We start from the raw sequence: 20,693 nt of genomic DNA on the forward strand, positions 1-20,693 counted from the left end.
CCACTTGGTTCTTTTTCCAAACTTTTCCCCACTGTATGCATTAAAACCCAAGCCTCTAGTTATTAGGATGAATTTGAGTCCTAGAAGCATCACATCCTGAGCTTTTAATTTTATAATCCAGCCTTGTTTTCTTTCAAAGTCTCTCATTTTAATCCTTTGTAAAATGTTTTCTAGTTTAGCTTTTTATTCTTTTCTAAGCAAATGTCTAGCAATGTTTAGTTTAACAGATAAAATGCCCCCAAATACAATGTTGCCCCTAAAAATAATTGAAATTATATGTACATTTGTTTTTTTTGTTTGTTTTTGTGGGGTTTTTTTAGCCCTGAGCTAACTACTGCCAATCCTCCTCTTTTTGCTGAGGAAGCCTGGCCCTGAACTAACGTCTGTGCCCATCTTCCTCTACTTTATACATGGGGATGCCTACCACAGCATGGCATGGCAAGCAGTGCCATGTCTGCACCCGGGATCCGAACTGGCGAACCCTGGGCCACCCAGAAGCAGAACATGCGAACTTAACCGCTGCGCCACTGGGCCGGCCCCTATATGTACATTTGTATTGTATTGTGTATGAAAACTCTAGAGACCCAGGGTTTTGTGTTCTTGAAGTGGGTAATGATCTAGCATGAGGCCTTGCCCAGAGAAAGGCAAATAGAGGTATTTCTTCCATTGTCTGGTGGTAGCCCTGCCTCTGAGAGGAAGAAGTTGAGTGTGACTCCAAGTTTCTAGCTTGGTGCTTGTCTAGGTTGCAGCCCAATAACTGACACAGGTAGGATAAGAGGAGGAGCAGGGTTTTCTTTTGGAGGTGATGGAGGTAATGGATTCGCTTTTACTGTTTGTAGTTTCAGATTCCTCAGACTAGACTCTTAAGACATTGTCTGGCAATATGTTATAAAGAAACTGAGTGGCATCGTTCAGCGGCCTACAGAGAAAGAGTGCTTCTTCAAGGGAGGCTGCTGCACTTGCCGGCCTAGTTTCCACTGTGGGGTTTCTTCTTGATATATCATTTACCTGTCTCCTGCAAAAGCTTTCCCTGCCTGCACCAGGGCAAGAACACACACCTACCTTGAAAAGCTTTGCACATTCTCCGTTTCACAGAATTTCTTTTATGTTGTATTTTTATCTCAACATTGTCTGTCCCACATAAATCCTAGAGAATGCAGTCTGATCTGAAGAGAAGGAAATCACAAAGCCATTCCTGGATAAAGATATGTGAGGAAAAGCCAGTGATAGCCTCTCGAGGTTCGTAGATACCCCATAGGTAAAGGCTTATCCCCAAATGCAGAGTTGTTAACCCTAATTTCAGCAGACTTGGTGATGATTTTGTCACTTTCTAGATGGCAATAATTGTGTTCATTTGACAAACGAGTATCAAAGTCTAGATAGCAGATTAATTTAGCAGAGATGGGGGTGGGATTCATTGGTAGTTACAGCCTTTGCTAATCTCTTATATACTGAATACTTGAAGGAACAACTTCAGCATCCTGCCTCCCTTACTTTGGAGAGACAGCCTACCCTTGTGGTTATAATACTGCTTAACCACCTGTTGGTTTCTTTCTCTCTCTCTCTCTGTGTTTTTTGTTTTGTTTTGTTTTGTTTTTGCTGAGGAAGATTAGCCCTGAGCTAAGATCTGTTGCCAATCTTCCTCTTTTTTTCGCTGAGGAAGATTGGCCCTGGGCTAACATCTATGCCAGTGTTCCTCCACTTTACATGTGGGTCACTGCCACAGCATGGCTGACGAGTGGTGTAGGTCCATGCCCAGGATCTGAACTTGGGCTGCCAAAGAGGAACATGCCAAACCTAACCACTATGCCACAGAGCTGACCCCTGGTTTCTCTTTTTTTAATCCTTCAGTCTCAACTTTTTCTGTGTTTTACTGGCTGTTTTCTTTTTTAGCACAGTATTTGTTCACATGTGCATTCCTATTGTCCATTCATAGATAATTTTGCTTTCATAGAGTTTTTCAAAATTTGTTCTTTAGTAATGTTTACTGAAATAATTATTTTAACATGGAACTTTCAGTCTCATCCCAAAATACTCAGAATAGCAGGAAAAGAAATCCAAACCTTTTTCAACCAGAGCACCGCTCTCACGTTTGATGCTAAAGTGGCAACCACAGGTACTACAGAATGATGTCAGCCTTGTTTCTTTTCAGACCCTTGGGGCCAGTCAAAAGAAAAATCCCTCAGCCGCCTTGTACCACCACCCTCTGGCCCCGCTTTGGCACTAATCCAGGAGGCAAGCTATTGGAAAGCTGCTGCCTTGGGGATCCAGATAAATAGGCCCATTTCTCATTTACACATATGAAGATTATCCTAAAGGAGCCTCTGAGTACTATTCTTCTTTCACCCCCAAAAAGAGAAAGTGGATGTATTAGCTCAGGTTCTGGGCATAGACCATCTCCATCATCTTGGGCAGATTATCTACCCTTTCTAAGCCTCCCTTTCCTCATTTGCAAAATGGAGATAATAACACTTCCCCCATACGATTTTCAGGAAGAATATTCATTTAGCAACCATCCGTTAAGCTCCTCCTACATACCAGGCACTGTTCGTCATGAACAACACAGACAATAGCACAAAAATAAGATATGGGAGACCTTCTTAAAGAAGGTCTCTTTGAGAAAGTGTAATGGAGTCAAGATCCTGAGTGATGAAAAAGGGGTTGTCATGCAAAGATAAGGCAGAACAGTTCCAGGCAGAGAGAAGAGCAAGTTGAAAGCCCAGACAGACACCAACTTGGTATGACAGAAACGATCAGTATGGGAAAGTGGCCAGAGATGGTTGGAGAGAGCGGTGAGAGACGATACAGGCTAAGGCAAAGAGCTCGGATTTTACTCTGGATCCAGTGGGACTCCATCGGAGGGAATTCAGCAGCGAGATAATTTATAATTTATATTTTAGAACATGTGGGAGAAAAAACAGAAGGCGGCAGACAAACACAGAGATACTGCTTGGACTAGAGTTATAACAATAGAAATGGGGAAAGTTATTAGATTTGGAATATATTTTGAAGGTAGACCAAATTAAGACTTGCTGATGGATTGCTTATAGGATGTGTAAGAAAGAGAAAGATAAAAGAAAATTGGATTTTAACCTGAGCATTTCCTGGGATGGGGAAGAGTATTGAAGGAATGGGTTTAGGGGTAGAAATTAATGGTTTGGTTTTGGACATGTTAAGGGTGAGATGTTTATTGCACATCCAAGTAAAGATGTCAAGAAGGCACTTTGCTCTTTGAGGCTAGAGGTACAGGTTTGAGAACTGTCCGCATGTAGATGATATTTCCAGCTATTGCCTAGATGAGCTCAGCTGGGGAGAGTGTAGATGTGTAAGAGGACCAAGGCCCGGGCCCCGGGGCACTCCGGTAAGTTCAAAGGACTGAATGTAGATAAAGCGCTTAGCCATAGTAGCTGTCAAAAGGTGTGCTATTGCTGTTCTGGGGGCGTATTTATTTCTGGGTGGCATCCTTGGCTTTAAGGACGTGAGGTTGGTAGAGCTGTCAAGGACCCGGTGCCTGGACTTCACCACTCTGTTACCTCCTCTTCCTCCCTTCAGGGAGCCACACAACTGCTTGTCGCAACCTGTGTTTACTTCCCACCATACCTTATGTCTTGGGTGTTTCTTCAGGTCACCCTGGTGAGGGGCACAACGTACTGTAACATCGGTTTTGGAACATTAAGTGCTTTAGGTGGGCACGCTCGTCTACGGCCTTGTGCAGAGAAGCATTATTGGTTGAGGAATTTGCTAAGCTGCCTCTGGGCACTAGCTGGGATGAAACTTTCTTTTCAACAAACCCTGATATTCAGTAAGGAGGAAGAGGGCCGTAATGTGTTGTCATTGCATTTACCTTGATGCCTGTGACCAAAGGCAGCTTGTAGGCATGAAGCCTGAGTGAAGATACCTAAAACATCACGCCTAGGAAGCTTACACAAGACTTTCCAGAAGAGGCAAGAAAGGCGCAGCTCCTCAAGTTCACCCAACTTTGAGGTTGGAACTTCTCCACAGTTCTGTTCTATCTGTGACTTCTTCTCCCTGGACTCGCTTGTCCTAGAGGTTACCATTACCTTTGACGTCAAAAGAGGTGGCCCCAAATCAGTTTCCTTCTCTCACACTGACAGGACCAGAATCGCTAGAACTCTAAAGTGAAGCATATCCAGACCTTGTGATTCCAACATTAGGTAAAATGTTATTGCCTTGGATTTGATGAAAAAAGTCACAATGAACAAACTTATAAATGAATCAGTCCTAACGTATGCTTTGTTCTTTTCCCTTGAAAGGCTCTCGTGCTCCATGTTGTAGTCTGCAGCATACAAAAAGTCACGGACGTGCCGGGCTTGCACCGCAAACCAAGCAGGTGTGTATAGAGTATGAGAGAGAGGAGACCGTGGTGAGCCCCTGGATATTACCTTCAGACATCCGTCAGATTCTTCATGAGAGTCACAGTTCTCTTCTACAAGTAAGCATTGTTCCAGATTGCAAGGTGCCTAGTGATTCCTTTGTGTTCTTCAGGTTTTTTTTTTTTTTTTGGTTTATTTTTTGTGGGATGTAGAGATACTGAAAAATTGTTAGGTCATTTTGAAGTAGTAATTCAAAACGTCTACACTTTTGGTTTAGTACTTCCAGCATTTATCTTTCAGAATTTTCCTTGACTTTGTATTTTAACAAAAAAATAACCAAAATGTAAGAAAAGGTAATTGTACTACCATTATAAAAATCCATTCTGTCTTCAGATCTGGTGCCAGCATCTAGTTGTGTCAGATGATGTCCAGCCCATTGCCAATCCAGATGTCCTGGGCAACGACAGCCTGGGTTCCCTTCATATTTCCTTCACCATTTGGTAGACGAGCAACTCTAGAATCTTTGGGAAGCTTAGTTCAAGTTCCATTTATTTTTTTCTGAGGCTAAGCCCACAACTTACTGTCTTTCTCAATTTGATAGGACTTGTCACCAACGAAAGAGGAGCCAAAGCCTCCTTTTGAGGTGAGTGGCATGGACAGCATGTCTGAGAGCACTGGCAGCATCCTCAGCAAGCTTGACTGGAATGCCATTGAAGACATGGTGGCCAGTGTGGAGGACAAGAGCCCGTCTGTCTACTGGGCCCTGGACCTGTAAGACCTGAATATCATTCTGTTTCCAAGCAAAGGCCAGCATCTCACTGATGTGGTTCTGAAAGATTTGTGAGTTTCAGGAAGAGAAGCAATGAAGGAAGCGATGTGAATTTATCACCTGCAGCCATATTATTACCTGGATTAGCTATTTCAAGAGGGAAAAATAAACATTTCTCAATAATTTTGCCTTCATGGGGAAAGGGTTGTTTAACTATAGATGTATTATATGTTTTTTGCATTTGAATTATCTTTAGGCATAATTTTTTAAGTGATGAAAAGTACTTACTTAAACTACTTTCAATAAAAATCTTCTATCTATGTTGCATCCTTCTTTACTACCACCTGAGTTTTGAGAAACAACCTTATATGGGTAAACTTGATAGGAAAAAACAAGTTTCTTCTCCTTTCATGGAGGAGAAGAAATCACAATCTCACCTGAGACACTCAATAATGAGCTCCATTTTCAAACACATCCTAAAATTCACTTCTGCAGGGCTTGGCTTAGGAGTAAAAAGGAGCCAACCGCGTTCCACCAGTCCTGAACTACTGCATAACCCAAGTTTCACGTAGACCAGATCTTCTGTCCTCTGCCCTGTAGCCTGAAAAGCCTTGGCAGAAGAAATGGGGATGGCTGATTTGGGTGGGAAAGGAAGGGAATATGACTTTTGACTCCAGGGGGCTCATATTAACTAACTTTGTACAAAGTATGGTGCAGAGAGCTAGTACTGCACCCAAGGTGTCATAATTTTGGAGGATAATTTTTATGAAAAGAAACTCAAAACCTTCCCCCACTTGTCCATCTTTTGCTGTAGTATCAAAGACTACGATTATCTGAGAAAGCTGTTGAGTATTCCTCCTCCTCCAACTACACCCCTGCTTTTTTCATACACTTCAACCAAACAACATGTTGCAACAGGCTGAATACAGAAGCAGGTATGAGACTTCACCTGTCTTCTGTTAAGCCAAAAATTAAAGAGATTTGTAAAACTATAAAAAGAAATGCTACTCTTCTCACTAAATTTTTAAAAAATAGTTATTTTTATAAAAATGTGTTATATGTTAATGTTGAATGGGCCATTGTAATTTAAAATAATATTTAAACATTTTTCTCAGTTTCTAACATGATGAATATTGACAGGTATACCCACATAAACAAAAGCTCTTTGGGGTCCTCAATAATTCTTATGAGTATAAAGAGAACAAGAAGTTTAAGAACTGCTGCTTTAGGGGCAAAAATATGAACCTTCTCAGACTTTTAGAGTCCATGTACCACTCTCACCACTTCACAAACTGGTTTTACAAGAGTATAATTCCTTTTACCTGCCCACTCCTGTGCTTTTAAGGAAAGACAGTTTCCAATGCTGTTTCATTTCTTCCTGTAGATCCAAATTTCTATCTATCTAGTATTTCCCTTCAGCCTGAAGATCATTAGCATTTCTTATAGTGCAGATCTTCTGGCAATTAATACTCTCAGGTTTCATAGACCGAACTGTATCTTTATTTCACCCTCATTTTTGAAGGATATTTCTCTAGCCCTGCAAAGTTTTTACTTCTAAGATGGACCTTTCTGGTGTCTAAACTGGATGCCTGGGGTGTTAATGAGGTGTTAGCAAGATCTCTCCACTCTCTCTGGGCTGGGCCTCCAACACCCCCCAGCACTGCTTACTCTCTAGCAGCTCTTATTGTCTCAACCTCGTAGGAGCTGCTTTCTGGTAAGCCTCATGGACTCTTGCACTGAATACAGTCAGCTCACCTCTTGTTCAGTAAACACAGTGAACCCACGCACAGACTTTTAGGGATCCTCTGTGCACAGCTTCCTTTTCTCTGCTGCCCTACCCTGCAGATTCCAGCCACTGTTACTACCCTGAACTCAGATCTCTGCTTCCTCAGCTCAGTGGGACCACTGTGACCTGCCTGGACTCTAGCTCATTACGCTAGAGTCAGGATAATAAGCAGAGAGCTAGGCATTCATGAGTCACCTTGTGAGCTTACCTTCTCTTGGGGATCACTGTCTTGTGCTGCATGTTGTCCAGTGTCTAAAAGCAGTTGTCTCACATAGCTTTTGTCCTATTTTACGGTCAAGGCAGGCAGGCTAGTCAGGTACCAGTTACTCTGTCATAGCTGGAAGTGGAACTCTTAATTTCAGTGAACTTTTCCTCCATACAACACACCTGAGAATGAGGAATGAAGGAGGGCAGTGAATATCAGCAGAGCACTGATGAGCCTAGGCAGTCTCTAGCCCCAGCTTGAACATGTTCTGAGTCTTCAAAAAACTGCAATATGATGATTTTGCTTAGTGTCTGAACACAGAGGAAACATCCCAAGGAGTATGTTTCAGACCTTTCTACTTATAAGGAAGGGTCTAGACTTCATGCCCTCCATACATGGATTAAAAGAAGCAGTTTTCATATCTAGACTTTAAGAATTTACCGTGCTCAAGATTACCTCCAATTTCAAAAAGGGTTCCCCAATTTCTCAAAACTGAATTTTGCTCACATTTTTATTAGAAAATATGTTACGCAGCATTTACTATAGCGTAGCACTAAGCAAAAGCCACATCTGAGTGTCTGACTATTCTGGCTGAGTTTGGAATCTATCAGCAAAGAAGCTCAAACACAAAACTTCTGCCAAGATGTTATGTCCATGGCCCTGGGTTAAAAGGACTTCAGCCTTCCTTACTCTCCCACTTGAGCACCCAGTGTTTCTAGTCTGTAGTATATACTCAGTAAATGTTTGTTTGATGAATTAATGAATAGCTTGTACCATTTTCCACTTAACAATTCAAATTATTATGTACTATGCATTGTGACCTACTTTGCTTTTCTGTAAGAAATCAAACCTTGGACCTTGCTGAGGAAGTAAGAGAAAAAAGAAAATGCACTTGATAATTGTGCAGAAGTCACATTAGTAGCCCTCCAGAACTCCTCTTTCCTTTAAGCATTGCTTATATTCTGACCATTCATGTGTGTTCAACATCTGGACTGTGGGCCTACGCCATTAAGGAGACCCTGATGGAAACTAATGCTTTCATTTTCATAAAATATTGAATCTCGGGGACACCTGAGAGGAAAAAATCCTTGTTAGGTAAGGTTGGTTTGTAAGTTGGGAATGAATGGCCCAGGCTGTTCCTGTATTTGTGGGCCTCAGGCCAACTTCTGTGGCAGGAGTTGCCTAGCCGAAGGGGGGATTTTTATATAGGTTTTAAAAAACGATACTAATTTAGAAAGAAGTACTTAAAATATATTCAAGGCCATTAAATGTGAAAACAAGCTAATTAAATAACCTCAGTATTAAGAATTTTAAAACGGTTTCTAGATAGTGTATTGATAAATTATTTTTATTCCTTCTCTCTCTTAAGACCCAAGTGGAAGGATAATAAAGGAATTTTTAAATGTATAAAGCAACATGAAGAGAATTGGAGGGGAGATATTACTGGATGAGAGAAGTAGCAGTAAGTGTAAGAGACTAGAGGAAGCCATAACATAATTTGTGCAAAAGAGGATAGTTATGAACAGTGAACTCAGGACTCAGCTGACAAGCACAAAAAGGGACATGGCGAGACAATCATGGTTGTAAGTGTAACTTACAGCAGTCACAACTCCTCATCTAGGCAACCCTTGTTCAAAGAACTCCCAGCAGGTTTGCCCCAGGCAGGAGTCTGGCTTCCCATCTGATCACCCTAGAGCAGAGGTCAGCAAGTCTGGCCCTGCTCTCTGTTCTTGTGAATAAAGTTTTACTGAAACACAACCTTCCCATCCATTGACGTATTCTCTACGCTGCTTCTGTGCTTGAGCGGCAGAGCTGCATGGTTACTACATAGACTGTGTTACTTGTAGAGCCTAAAATACGTATTTTCTGGCCCCTTACAGAAAAAGTTTGCTGACCACTGCCCCAGAGTGGAGCCCATCAGATGAAATCCACCTGTGCACTGAGAGCTTCAATAAACTTTTTAGTACCTTATTCTAAAACCTGAATGGACAGGTAGGCATCACCAGATATATGAAGAAAGCCCTCATCATTAAAGGGAGAATCCAAATTAAATGGGCAAAATAACAGAGAAAACAGATCATGCAGGAAATAGAAAAAATGGTTTTTTTAAACTAAAACAAATGGTAATGGTCAGACAATGAAGGAGGAAACCTTATCCTCACATTTCCATGAGGTTATTTCTATTAATAAAGAGAATGTATATTTCTGGTTGGTGAGTGGCAAGAATTCAACATCAGTTGATTCCCATTTTTTAAATGAGTGCAATACATCTGTTAAAAACCAGATATGTGTGTGACTTCACTCTCTTCCCTACTCTTGGCGCTCGATGAGTGAGGGCAGCAGTTTCTTTCAGTAGGCTACGTGGATTTAAGGATTTGCCTTGCAGATGGATCTCAAGGTCTAGATTTGGGGCAGATGGCAGCAAGCTTGACTGTGGCTGCAGGTCCAGGCTACAATATGTTCTCTACTCTGGCTCTGTTGACAATAAAGCTGTTAATTTTATTTCCATCTGTCTGACTCCAGTTTACCATTCTAATCAAACTTGAAGGAGTGAGGAATGTGAGCTATCAGCTTCCTTAAATCTGAACACATGATGCACTGGCTGTGACTTGAGCTTATGCCTCCAAATGGCAAGTGAGAATTCTCCTTTTGAATCTGAGAGATATGGGATGTTGTATTCATAAATAAAGAATAAGATACTGTATGAGAGGACAAAGAACAGGGAGAAATTCTTTGAAAATTAGAATATAGCTGAAAAAAAATTTAATTGAAAAAGTTGAAAAAAACTCAGAGCCAAAAGACCAAAAAAGAAAAAGCAAAGAATCCTAACTCAGAATATCAGTCCAGGAAGAATAATATCTGACAGAAATTACAGAGAGAATAAAGAAACTAAAGGGGAAGAAGTTACCAAAGGAAATTCTCCATAGCTAAGGACACAGATTAAAAGTCTATATAACATGTCCTGTAAAATGAATTTTACAAAGAGATCCATTAAGGGATATCACAATGAAACTTTAGAGTATGAGAAATACAGAAAACATCCTAAAAGCTTCTAGAGAGGGAAGACACGGGTGACATACACAGGAACAATAACAATCAGTATGCAAGCAGCCCTCTTAGCAGCAACAGCACAGGCTAGAGTATGGTGAAAATGCTTTCAAAGAAAAAATGTTCAACTTAGAATTCTAGACCCAGCTATCAATTATGAGGTGAGAATAAAGACATCAACAAAACAGGGTTAAAAAATCTGGTACAACACCTTCACAGCGGTCTGAGAAAATCAGTCCAGATTGGTGCAAAATAAGATCAGTTCCAGGAAGGAGTTTCTTGATGGTGGAACCAGAGGGGGAGGAGAGGAGACTCGAATGAATGAAAGAAATGAAAGAGCACTCCAAAAGAGTTAAAGATTTCTATGTGGAAATTATGAGTGAAAAAGCAAAGTGATCTCACTAAAGAAAAAACAAGAGCATATAAGAAAGGAAAAGTATTCACAATACACTAAATGTAGGCTATGACTGGAGAATATTTATATAGTTTTATATTACATAAGCGCTCATTATAATTATATCCATATTGGGAGGAGAGGGTAAGAGTATTAAGAGCCAAGTCTTTCTCTATCATAAAAAATTCCATACATCATAATTCAATAAATAAGGTCTAGAATAAATTAACTATGTATTTTTTTTTTGAGGAAGATTAGCCCTGAGCTAACTGCTGCCAATCCTCCTCTTTTTGCTGAGGAAGACTGGCCCTGAGCTAACATCCATGCCCATCTTCCTCTACTTTTTTTTTTTTTTTTCCTAATATGTGGAACGCCTGCCACAGCATGGCTCGCCAAGCGGTGCCATGTCCGCACCCGGGATCCGAACTGGTGAACCCCAGGCCGCCCAAGTGGAATGTGAGCACTTAACTGCTGTGCCACCGGGCCAGCCCCCTAACAGTATATTCTTTAGAAATATGGATATAACTACCCAAATAAAGATATGAGTTGAAAGTGATTGCCTCTATGAACAAGGGATTGTTTAATTAGAAAAAAATAAATCATTAAATAATGGAAACTTAATCATTGCATCAAAAGCCTGCCTCATTAAAATTTTTATTTTGGAATTACTTTGAATTGTATAAAAGGCAGGATTTTAAAGATTCAATTGACAGTTTTAAGCTATACAGAAATCCACCAAGACTACTTTTCTCCTTTGTGGATAATGTCACATCTTCTGATTCCTTATTTTAAAGCCTGGTTACTCCTCACGGGCTGTCCTCCGGATGAACCAAGTGGTGAATCATGTTGTCTTCTATGTGGATACCCACCCAGGAAAACTTGTCTTACTCACCAAATCTTACTAAGAAAATTCACACCTGTTCTCTCCTTATTACAACTTAAATAATAGCCAACCAAAGCTATGTGACCAATTTAAACATCCTAAACAGTTCTACAGATGAGGCCACTTCTCTCCTTCCATCACCCCCACCCCCACCCAAGTTATCATCATCTTTCACATGGACCCTTATGGTCTCCCTCCAATCATTGTATAAATTGTAGCCAGTGATCTTTTAAAAACTCAAATCTGATTCCACAAATGCAAATCCCTATTCCACGCCCAATCATCTTAATTTTTTAATGGCTCCCCGTTGCTCATACGACACCCTTAACAGGGCCTACAAAAGCATAATTTGGCTTATTTCAGCAGCTTCATCATTCTACTCTCATTTGTTCTCTGCCATTCACAGGAACTGTGAAGCATCTGAAGGCACTATGCTCTTTTCTTCAGGGCCTTTGCATGTACTGTCATCAATTTGCAATTTTCCTTGCATCCCTTTCATCTATTTTTCCCCTCAGACTTCACAGGTCAACCATCATGTCCCTAAGGAATGAACTGCTGGAAGCAATTTAAAAAAAAAGAATTTCCCATTTCTCAATGGTTCAACCAACATTATTTGGCATCTATTTCTATCTATTACATGCCAGGCTTTATCTGAGGATTAGTTTCACTTGGAAAAGGAAGCCTTTCTGATCTTCCCCAATCCTCCAGACTACTTCAGTGCCACATACTCTCATGGTTTCTGTTACTTTTCCTTTCAAGCACTCATTTCAGTTGTAAAGTAACAACTGTAGAATTGTGTACTTTGTGTTTCATATCCTGTCTCTCCCACCAGAACACAAGCTTACTGCCAATGGGTCAACACAGTTCACTGCCCATTGAAGGCACTCAGCAAATACTTGTCAAATGATTGAATTTGCAAAAACTAAAAATAATGAGCCAATGTCAATAGCAACTGATCTCCAAGACAAACTGTGAGTACGACAGGAAAGAAGAATCCAATGCTTTAAGCTCAGGAATGGGGTTCAGACTGTAGTCTGTGATTCCTTGATCTCTCCAATGCCAACCTTTCACCTTTACTAGTTCATTCCTACGGTCACACTGTGCACCTTGTTTCCAGAACCACTCTACCTCAGAAATGTCACACATTCCTTCCTCTGACTTCATCATCCATTATTCAATTTGTGCTACTCCACGGCACTTGCTCTTCCACTTCATGGAAACCTTTGAACCTTGACCCTTCCATTTTCTCCCAACGCAACTCTTCAACTACACCCCTAGCAAACTCCCAATCCTGGCTCAATGACCAATCACCTTCTTTGCTGTGTGGCTGAGCACTACTGGAAAAAAAATAACACAATCATGCAGTGGCATCCTCACAATTCTCCACATTGTAGCCAGTGAGTGATCTTTTTTGAACCACAGCCCTGCATATGTCATACCCCCAAACCTTTGAAAGTGGCTTTTTATTATCTGCTTTTCTCCCTAGCTTCACTGCTCAGCATTTCAGTACTCTGTTGTTTCTCCCTGCCCTTCCACTCTCCCCAAGATTCTCATTCATTTCTCAACTCAACCACAAACTGGCTTTGCTCTCATCCTCTCTGAAACTACTCTCCCTAAATGTTATCATTTATATCCTGAATGGCAGGGTCAATCACTTTTCGGTTTTCCTCTTACTGCTGCATTTCACTTGTTGCTCTTTACCCCCTTGTTGAAACTCTCCAGTCTTGTAGTTTCTGGATTCTTGCCATACTCCCTTAATCATTTCTCTTCTCTCCTCACCAACTCATTTTCCTCCCATTGCACCTTAAATGTTGGTAGTCTCCAAGGTCCTTCTATGGCTCTATGCTGCTTACTCTACAGTTTACATGCTGATAAATCCCAAATGTAGCCTCAGCTCAAACTTCTTCCCTGAAAGTGTCAGGCTTGTATATGTTCCCACCTCTGGACATCACCTGAACATCCCACAGGTACTCACTTTCAACATATTTAAAATTGAACCTAGTCATCTAAAGTAGAGAAACACGAGATCTTTCCTTGATGCCTGTCTTCCTTTACCTCAGTCAACTGTCAAGTCCTGCTATTTTTATTTCCTAAATACATCTGCAATCTCTCCAATCTTCTCTTTGTCCCCAGTACCCTCCTCATCCTAGTTCAGGTTCTCACCATTTGTGAGACTACTGCGTTAGTGTCTTCTTGACACCCTCAAATCTATCCTCTATGTAGCAGGTGAAGTGAGCTTTCATTAATCCCTTGCTTAAAGTCCTTCCACTGCCTACACATTAAAATTTAAGTTCTCAAAATTGTATACTTATCTCTATGTCTATATCTTCATCTTTTGATACTGTACCACCCACACCGATTCCTCCACACACCGTGCTGTCCACGCTTTCAGAACTCCATCCCCCCATCTCCTCACTTAACCAAACATTCTGATGATCCAAATATGCACAAAGGATAATTAGAAATTTCTTTAAATAAGCTCCCACATAACATGCTAAGTGATTTTATTTACCAAACTTCATATTACATTTATTTCAGGAACACATGGCTTCTGGCTTCACTTACTACTCTTTTCACCAATCCAAGTTTTAGTCTTCTACATCAAGCCAGGTAATGTGGAAGATAATTAAAATAAAAATAGAACACATAAAATATCACATTTTTTTATCTAACGGGATGGTAGGCATCTCAAAATCTGAGAATATACAAGTAGATCTTTTGAAAAGGCGTGAGAAAAGCTACAACATTCAGTCATTAAGTGGTCTACATTCAGATCCTAGCAGGTGACTGAATAAGGATCTTCCAGATGAACTCTTCTTTATAAGAGCAACTGATCTGGGAGGTAAGAGCCCTGAGAGTTGCACTTGGCTCTGGGACTAAGCATGTGTTTGTAGCTTGTAGACATCAATTCACCTCCTGGAGCCTCGTAAGGGCTTGGATTAAAAAGGTTCTCTTAACTTGTAGTTCATCAATTTCCAAGGCAGGTCATAAACAGAACTGAGGTGGGGAGGCTATGAATCCCTTGGAATTGTATGCATAATTCTGGGTATGAATTTGTTCCGTTTTCTAAGGAGAGATTTCATGGCTTTCATTAGAATCTCAAAGAAGTTCATGAATTCCTAAGTGGTTCAGAACATCTGCGTTAAATGATTCCTCAGATCCCTCATATTGTATGATTCTATAAATATTTTTAACACTATGGAACATGGGGATCCATTATTTGTTTAGGTTTTATAGGTTTTATAACAAACTTAGATTATAATTACTTTTTCCTGTTCTTTGGTCCAGGATCTAATTCTAATAAGGTTAAGCCTAAATTACAATTCTAGGTAAGTTATGATCAAGGCAAACTTACACTGCCGTTTCTTAGCAGAAGAAAGGCTAATGTCAAGGGTGAAGACTCTAGAACCACTTGACAAAGTAACACAAAATAACTTCTCATTCCTAAGGTTCTAAGTAACAGATAAAACAATGACTGAAAAAAAGTCAGAGATAGAGGCAAAATTCCATTGAAAAGAAACCATAATGTCTATAAACTAAATAATGAAAATAATGGCAGGGGTCCACTTATTTCAAGGAGTAGTTAACACACAATTTCTGACTAACAGAGGAACTTTAATCACAGGACATCCTCTGTTATCTATTTAAACTTGTTTCCTTACTTTAGTTCTTCATCTCCAACTGCCTGTTCAGCATTTGCCAACTAAAATTCAACGGATTAAACGTTGATCACCATCTTTTTGAAAACTGGGCCTATGTCCTTCCTTCATAATCTCTGTAACGTTACTCTGTTCTAGTTATGCAGGTTATGCAAGAATCACAACATATGAATTTAGCCTCTCTCAAACCTACGATAAATTCAGGTAAGAAAAAGGATTACAAGCCAGAAAATAGCTGTTCCTCTATTTAGAATCAACTATTTTCTCAAGAACCTAAGGAGAAACAATTCAGTTTCTTCATAAAAAATTTGCCAAGTATAAAAGAGATGAGGAAACTTATGGATTAAGACCTAAAAAAAAAAGAAGACATTTTGAGAAAATTTAAAATTTGAACACTTACTGGATATTTGATGTCAAAGAGTATTCATATTTAAAGATGATGTATTTACAGATGAAATAATATGATGTCTGGGATTTATTTCAGAAAAATATGAGGAAAGGGAGTGTATCGGCTACAGCTCAAACAAGCTTGGTCAGAAACTCAGAATGATTAAAATTGAGTGATGGGAATATGGCAGTTTCATAACAAAAAGTTAAAATAGTTTAAAAAGTTCTGATGAGAAAAAAATAACTGTGTGCATACTGCATCACTCTGAGCAATGAAGCCATATACGAAGCCATATATGAATGGAGTCTTAAAGGAGGGGTGTGTTGGTAGTATTCACTAGATTGCCATACAAAACACATGGGGATGTTATGACCACTTCGTCAATAAACTATGCAAACCAGAATTTGGTCAGTCACTGACCCTTCTATCATACCAAATTTAGATTCAACTGTTTCTCAGGATCAAAAGAACAAAGAGTGCATTTAGAAAAATCTTCAAATAAAAATAAAAGCTATTTGTGTAATAAATAATACTCTTCCTATGACAAGAATTAGCTAAGGGGTTAAACGAACTTTAAATTTTAGTTTTAAATGAAACATTTAAAATGAGCAAGGCAAGCAGCAAAATGGTCAAATAAGATTTTTGCAGAGCAAAAATTACTATGAAGTGTTTAAATTACATTATTTCAAGTGGGTGATCTGATGGGTTTTATATTTGCCAAAGTAACCTTACTCCAGTTTACATCAATAGTTCTGAAGATGCAGACCACCTGGACATTAGGATAGTGACCAATAATAAGTTCTCTGTGTAGCTAAATGTGGTTTGTGGGGGAGGGAGAAAGAACCATACACTTTCCTGGTAAAGTTTATTTTCTAAATTAACATATGATAAATTTATTTGCTGGTCATGAAACATACATTGGATGAGAAAGCTTGACTTACCTGTCTTCCAGAAATAGACTATAGTCATCAAAAATTGCCTGTGTGCTTCAGTTACCTGCTAACAATTCAAATACTCAACATATCAACAGAATAAGTTATATATTACTTTTCTCTAAAAGTTGAGGATTTCTTCTACTAGAGATTACTAAATTCTGTTTTCTGCATTTGTATTTTGAAATGGACTTTTTAAAACTACCCATTCTTTGTCAAAATAATAAACAATTTAAGAAAACACTAAAATTTCATATTAATATATTACAGTGAAGAGCTATTTGGAAATTTTTATATCAAATCTAACATATCTACTTTTCAATACAAGTCAATAAAACACGATATAGCTTCGTATAGTATCAACAAACTACAGATTAAGATTGAATTTTGTAAATCCCCAATATACTTAAGTTTGACTTTGCATATTTGACTGACAATGCCTTTAGTGTCAAGATCTAAAAAAACCATATTTGAGAAATCTACTTCTTGAAAACTTTGGTTTGTATATTTAAGGGTTAAGGCTTATACAATGTATCAACATTTGGCTTATATTAATAGCTAAAATAGTGGAGATTAGAATATATGGAAAACAAATACAGAAATTCATCCATGACCAACTGAGGCAACAGAAGCCCTACTACCGTGTGCTTACTTCCTCAAGATCACTCTACGCAGGATCCCCAAGTATACACACTCCAAGGATCCTGTAGGAACCGGCTTACTTTCAGTAAGGATCATCTCCTTTAATGCTTGATGCTCAATTAGCTTGGAGCAGTGAGACACAATTACTCCAACTCCAAATTTAAATCCCTATTATAACATTTTAAGTAAATCACTGGATCGTTCTGAGCCTCAGTTTTCCTTATGTACAAAATAGGGATAAAATATTTAACCAGCAGAGTTCTTGTAAGAATTAAATGACAGCATGCATCCTAGTATCAGGCTCATAGAATTCAAAATCAGCTTTTTTACCTACATCTTTATTCTTTAGTACTCTATATGCTGGACTTTTATACTCATTTTTTTTCTAACTGGTATTTTATATTTATTGATAAATCATTATTGTTTTCATAAACCACCTGAAATTCTTTGTTAATAAAACAAACTCCAAGGGGGAAAAAACTCAATCTAGTTTTGACCCACAGAGTTTAAAGTAAAAAGGAAGAGGAAACATGCAATTAAGTGGAAGAAAAAGAAGAATGAGACAACATTTCCTTCAAGAAAATGTTCTGAAAGAATTCCACATAGGAAATAGATCCTGAAAAGTTATTTTCATCGTGGTTTAATAGGTGTTCACAAAAAGGTATTCTGTGGCACTGTCACTCTTCCTCACAAATTGAATATCTTCATTTATTGGCCACTTTCATAAAACTTAACATTCTAGAGGTCAATTTTAAAAACTGACTTAAGTACACAATTTTTGAGTTAAATCTGAAACAGACCTCATCTCCTGTAAATTTCAGGCATTACTATTTCTAAGCATCAACTACGCAAATCAACTGATTAAATACCCACATCCCCATTTGGAATAACAAGTAAACAACTGCTCCCAAAAGATGTATAAAACGTTTAGAATAGAAAATGAATAAACATCTCAACTAATAAAATTACTCCTTTTTCAGCATTAAAAAATAACTTGTGAAAAATGTAATGTAATTACGAAGTGTCATACTCATCTCTATTTCTAAAATAACACACGGCATATTTTAACTAAGAGAAATGCTAGTTTCCCAAAATAGCATGATTATCTTTCCCCAAGACTGTTATCTTTTCCCGAGGTTTAAAAAATAAATATTACCATCATGACATCACTAGAAAGAAATTGAAGCATACAAGGAATAAACTATAGTTTCTTTTTATATCAAAATGTACTCTTGAAAATGTGTTTGGCACAGTGCTAAATCATAATAGTTAATACTAAATATTGCAGGATACAATAAAACCCTGGAGTTAATTGTTTACACCCTCTTATGGGAATGAAAATAATAGATACCAATTATTCAGAAGTCAGCCTATACAAACTGTATAAACAATATTTTATGTTTTGCTTTGAAAACCAGTGATATAATAAATTTTACATAAAAGACTGTAAAATAATATAAATGGATTTAAACAGATCTTTACAATAAGAAATTCAAATGGAAACAGACAAGTAACAAAGAGAAGTAAAAAAATTTATTGCAGTATTCGCTCCACCAGATTGCCTGGGGATCCCTTTTCTTGTATTGTTTTCAGGGTGACCTAATACATCAAAATCTACATTTACAAAAACTCCTTCTGCAGATAGGTCATAGATACTGCATGCTTTTTTTTTTTTCAACAGAATAAATTATATATCCAGGAGATTCTGCCATTTTACAGCCTGGAAAAAACAATGCTTCCCTGGAAACTGGGCTAAGCTAAAGAAAGCCATCCGCTGCTAGGTTAAACTCCAAGAACACTTTATTAAGAACATTAACAGACTAATTTCCAACATTCACTTGTTTATTTTTTAAACAGAAAGTTTTTTCCAAGATATAAACAATTTTTGTTAAACTATAATACAGTGGGAGTAAAAATGAACTGAGAATCTGTTTCTGCTGCACAACAGCGAAGGGAGCTCCCACAAAAATGTTTGCCCAACATTTCCTTCTTTTGTTCCTGCATCCCAGGTTCCATTCTTACTCTTCATAAAACTGATTTTTTTTTTTGCCAGAATGTTGATATTTCAAGTTTTTCTGCCTTTTAAAAAAATTCCTGTAAATTTGGCTGCATGTACAAATTCATTAGCTGGAAGTCCCATCCTTGGCGGCATACAGGGATCGTAAAGTCTGAACAACTTTATTAGTCAGCTTATTAGCACTCGTTAGAGCAATTTTTTTGTAAATAATGTCTGACTCTTTAATAGTGTCTACCCAAGGCACCAGTTTGCGGCCATCACGGCGCTTAGCCTCAGTCCAGGAGCCACTGTAGGAGCCTGCCATCCACTGAACACTGAAGCCATTGCTGGTTTTCTGTACTACTCTTGCAATTTGTGGTCGATCTTTGTACTTTGGACAGCAAATAGCGATGACATCCATGACGTCAACACTTTCATTCATCTGTGCTGCCAACTCCGTAGAGTCTGAATTTCGTTTTGACCTTCTCAATGACTAAAACATTGGGAGGGGGGAAAAAAGACCAAGTGTTACACAAAAGAATTTTAGTGAAATTATTGTTTTTATTGCTTTTAATCCCTTGACGCCGGGTGTTGGGATTTCCCAGCACATTTCCATTGCCGGCAATGAGACGCACCGTGACCGCCAGCGCCAAGGGGTTAACATACTTGTAAAACCATAAAACTCTTAATTTGTACCCGTGTCTTTACTCTTATTGATATATAAAATTATATATACATATGAACCATAAAGCTACATAAAACTTAGCAACAATAAAAAGGATAACACACATTAATACAATCCAAAGAAAATTAATAATCCTTTATGCTGGATAAATCTCATTTCTGTTTTTTTCTTTTTTATTGTCTTTTATGTTAAACTTTCTACAAAAGGATGTATAAATGGTTAAGTAGAGAATCTCTATCTACAAAATGTTTTCTCTCATAAGTATTACATTACTTGGTGTACATTTAATAGACTGACATATATAAGCACATAAAAATCATTTTACGTAATACGCTGCGAAATACGTTGACTCCTCCTCCGCCTCACCCCTGAAGTGCCTCCTCCTCTATCCTCCCCATCACTTTCATCATCTTCTGTCTCTGCTGCTGCATTATTTTTAGGGCTGCCTCCTCCAAGCAGCGAGGTAATTGCTTTGTTCCGAGCATTTGTGCTAGCTGACACCTCCCCTTCTTCCTCCTCTTCATCAGGGTCCAGATGTTCCATGAGAAGTTTGAACTACAAAAATTAGATATTAGAGTTTTCAGTAAATATTTCAAACAAGACTGTCAAATCTCTAAATGCTTTCTTTTCACTCTAATTTTTTTTCCTAAATGTTTTCTGTGGCAGTAGTTTAGTGTGGGTGAAAAAAGACTTTAGCTATTGTCCAAGTCAGGGATGGGCAAACATTTTCTGTACAGAGCCAGAAAGTAAATATTTTTGGCTTTGCAGGCCATATAGTCTCTGTTATAACTACTCAACTCTGCCATTGTAGTCTGAAAGCAGATACAGACAATATATTAGGAGTCTCTCAAAACATTTTCTTCAACATTAAGAAAATTTTCTGGTAAAATACACAAAACATAAAATTTACTATTTTAATCATTTTAAAGTGTTCAATTGATTGGCATTAAGTATATTTACAACGTTGTGCAA

At 38.5% G+C, this 20,693-nt stretch overlaps 2 protein-coding genes across 10 annotated transcripts in view; one reads left to right on the forward strand and one right to left on the reverse strand.

Annotated features, from left to right (window-relative positions):
* The window catches only part of CPLANE1 (ciliogenesis and planar polarity effector complex subunit 1), a 115,627-nt gene extending 110,203 nt beyond the window's left edge, over positions 1 to 5,424 (forward strand). For all 7 annotated transcript variants that reach the window (XM_070519747.1, XM_070519750.1, XM_070519748.1 and 4 more), the window contains 2 exons: positions 4,275 to 4,453; positions 4,936 to 5,424. In XM_070519747.1, the coding sequence (XP_070375848.1) occupies positions 4,275 to 4,453; positions 4,936 to 5,109 (353 nt within the window). In that variant the 3' untranslated portion in view covers positions 5,110 to 5,424. The remainder of the gene's footprint in view (positions 1 to 4,274; positions 4,454 to 4,935) is intronic.
* Positions 5,425 to 18,551: 13,127 nt separating this feature from the next.
* NIPBL (NIPBL cohesin loading factor) overlaps positions 18,552 to 20,693 on the reverse strand; it is a 194,986-nt gene continuing 192,844 nt past the window's right edge. For 2 of the 3 annotated variants that reach the window (XM_070519754.1, XM_014831165.3), the window contains 2 exons: positions 20,088 to 20,276; positions 18,552 to 19,529 (listed from right to left, as the gene is read on the reverse strand). In XM_070519754.1, the coding sequence (XP_070375855.1) occupies positions 19,164 to 19,529; positions 20,088 to 20,276 (555 nt within the window). In that variant the 3' untranslated portion in view covers positions 18,552 to 19,163. Of the gene's footprint in view, positions 19,530 to 20,046; positions 20,277 to 20,693 lie in introns of all 3 variants that reach the window. The other variant, XM_014831167.3, reaches the window with a different exon arrangement.

This window comes from Equus asinus, chromosome 10, assembly GCF_041296235.1.
Source record: "Equus asinus isolate D_3611 breed Donkey chromosome 10, EquAss-T2T_v2, whole genome shotgun sequence".
Taxonomy (NCBI): Eukaryota; Metazoa; Chordata; class Mammalia; order Perissodactyla; family Equidae; genus Equus; species Equus asinus.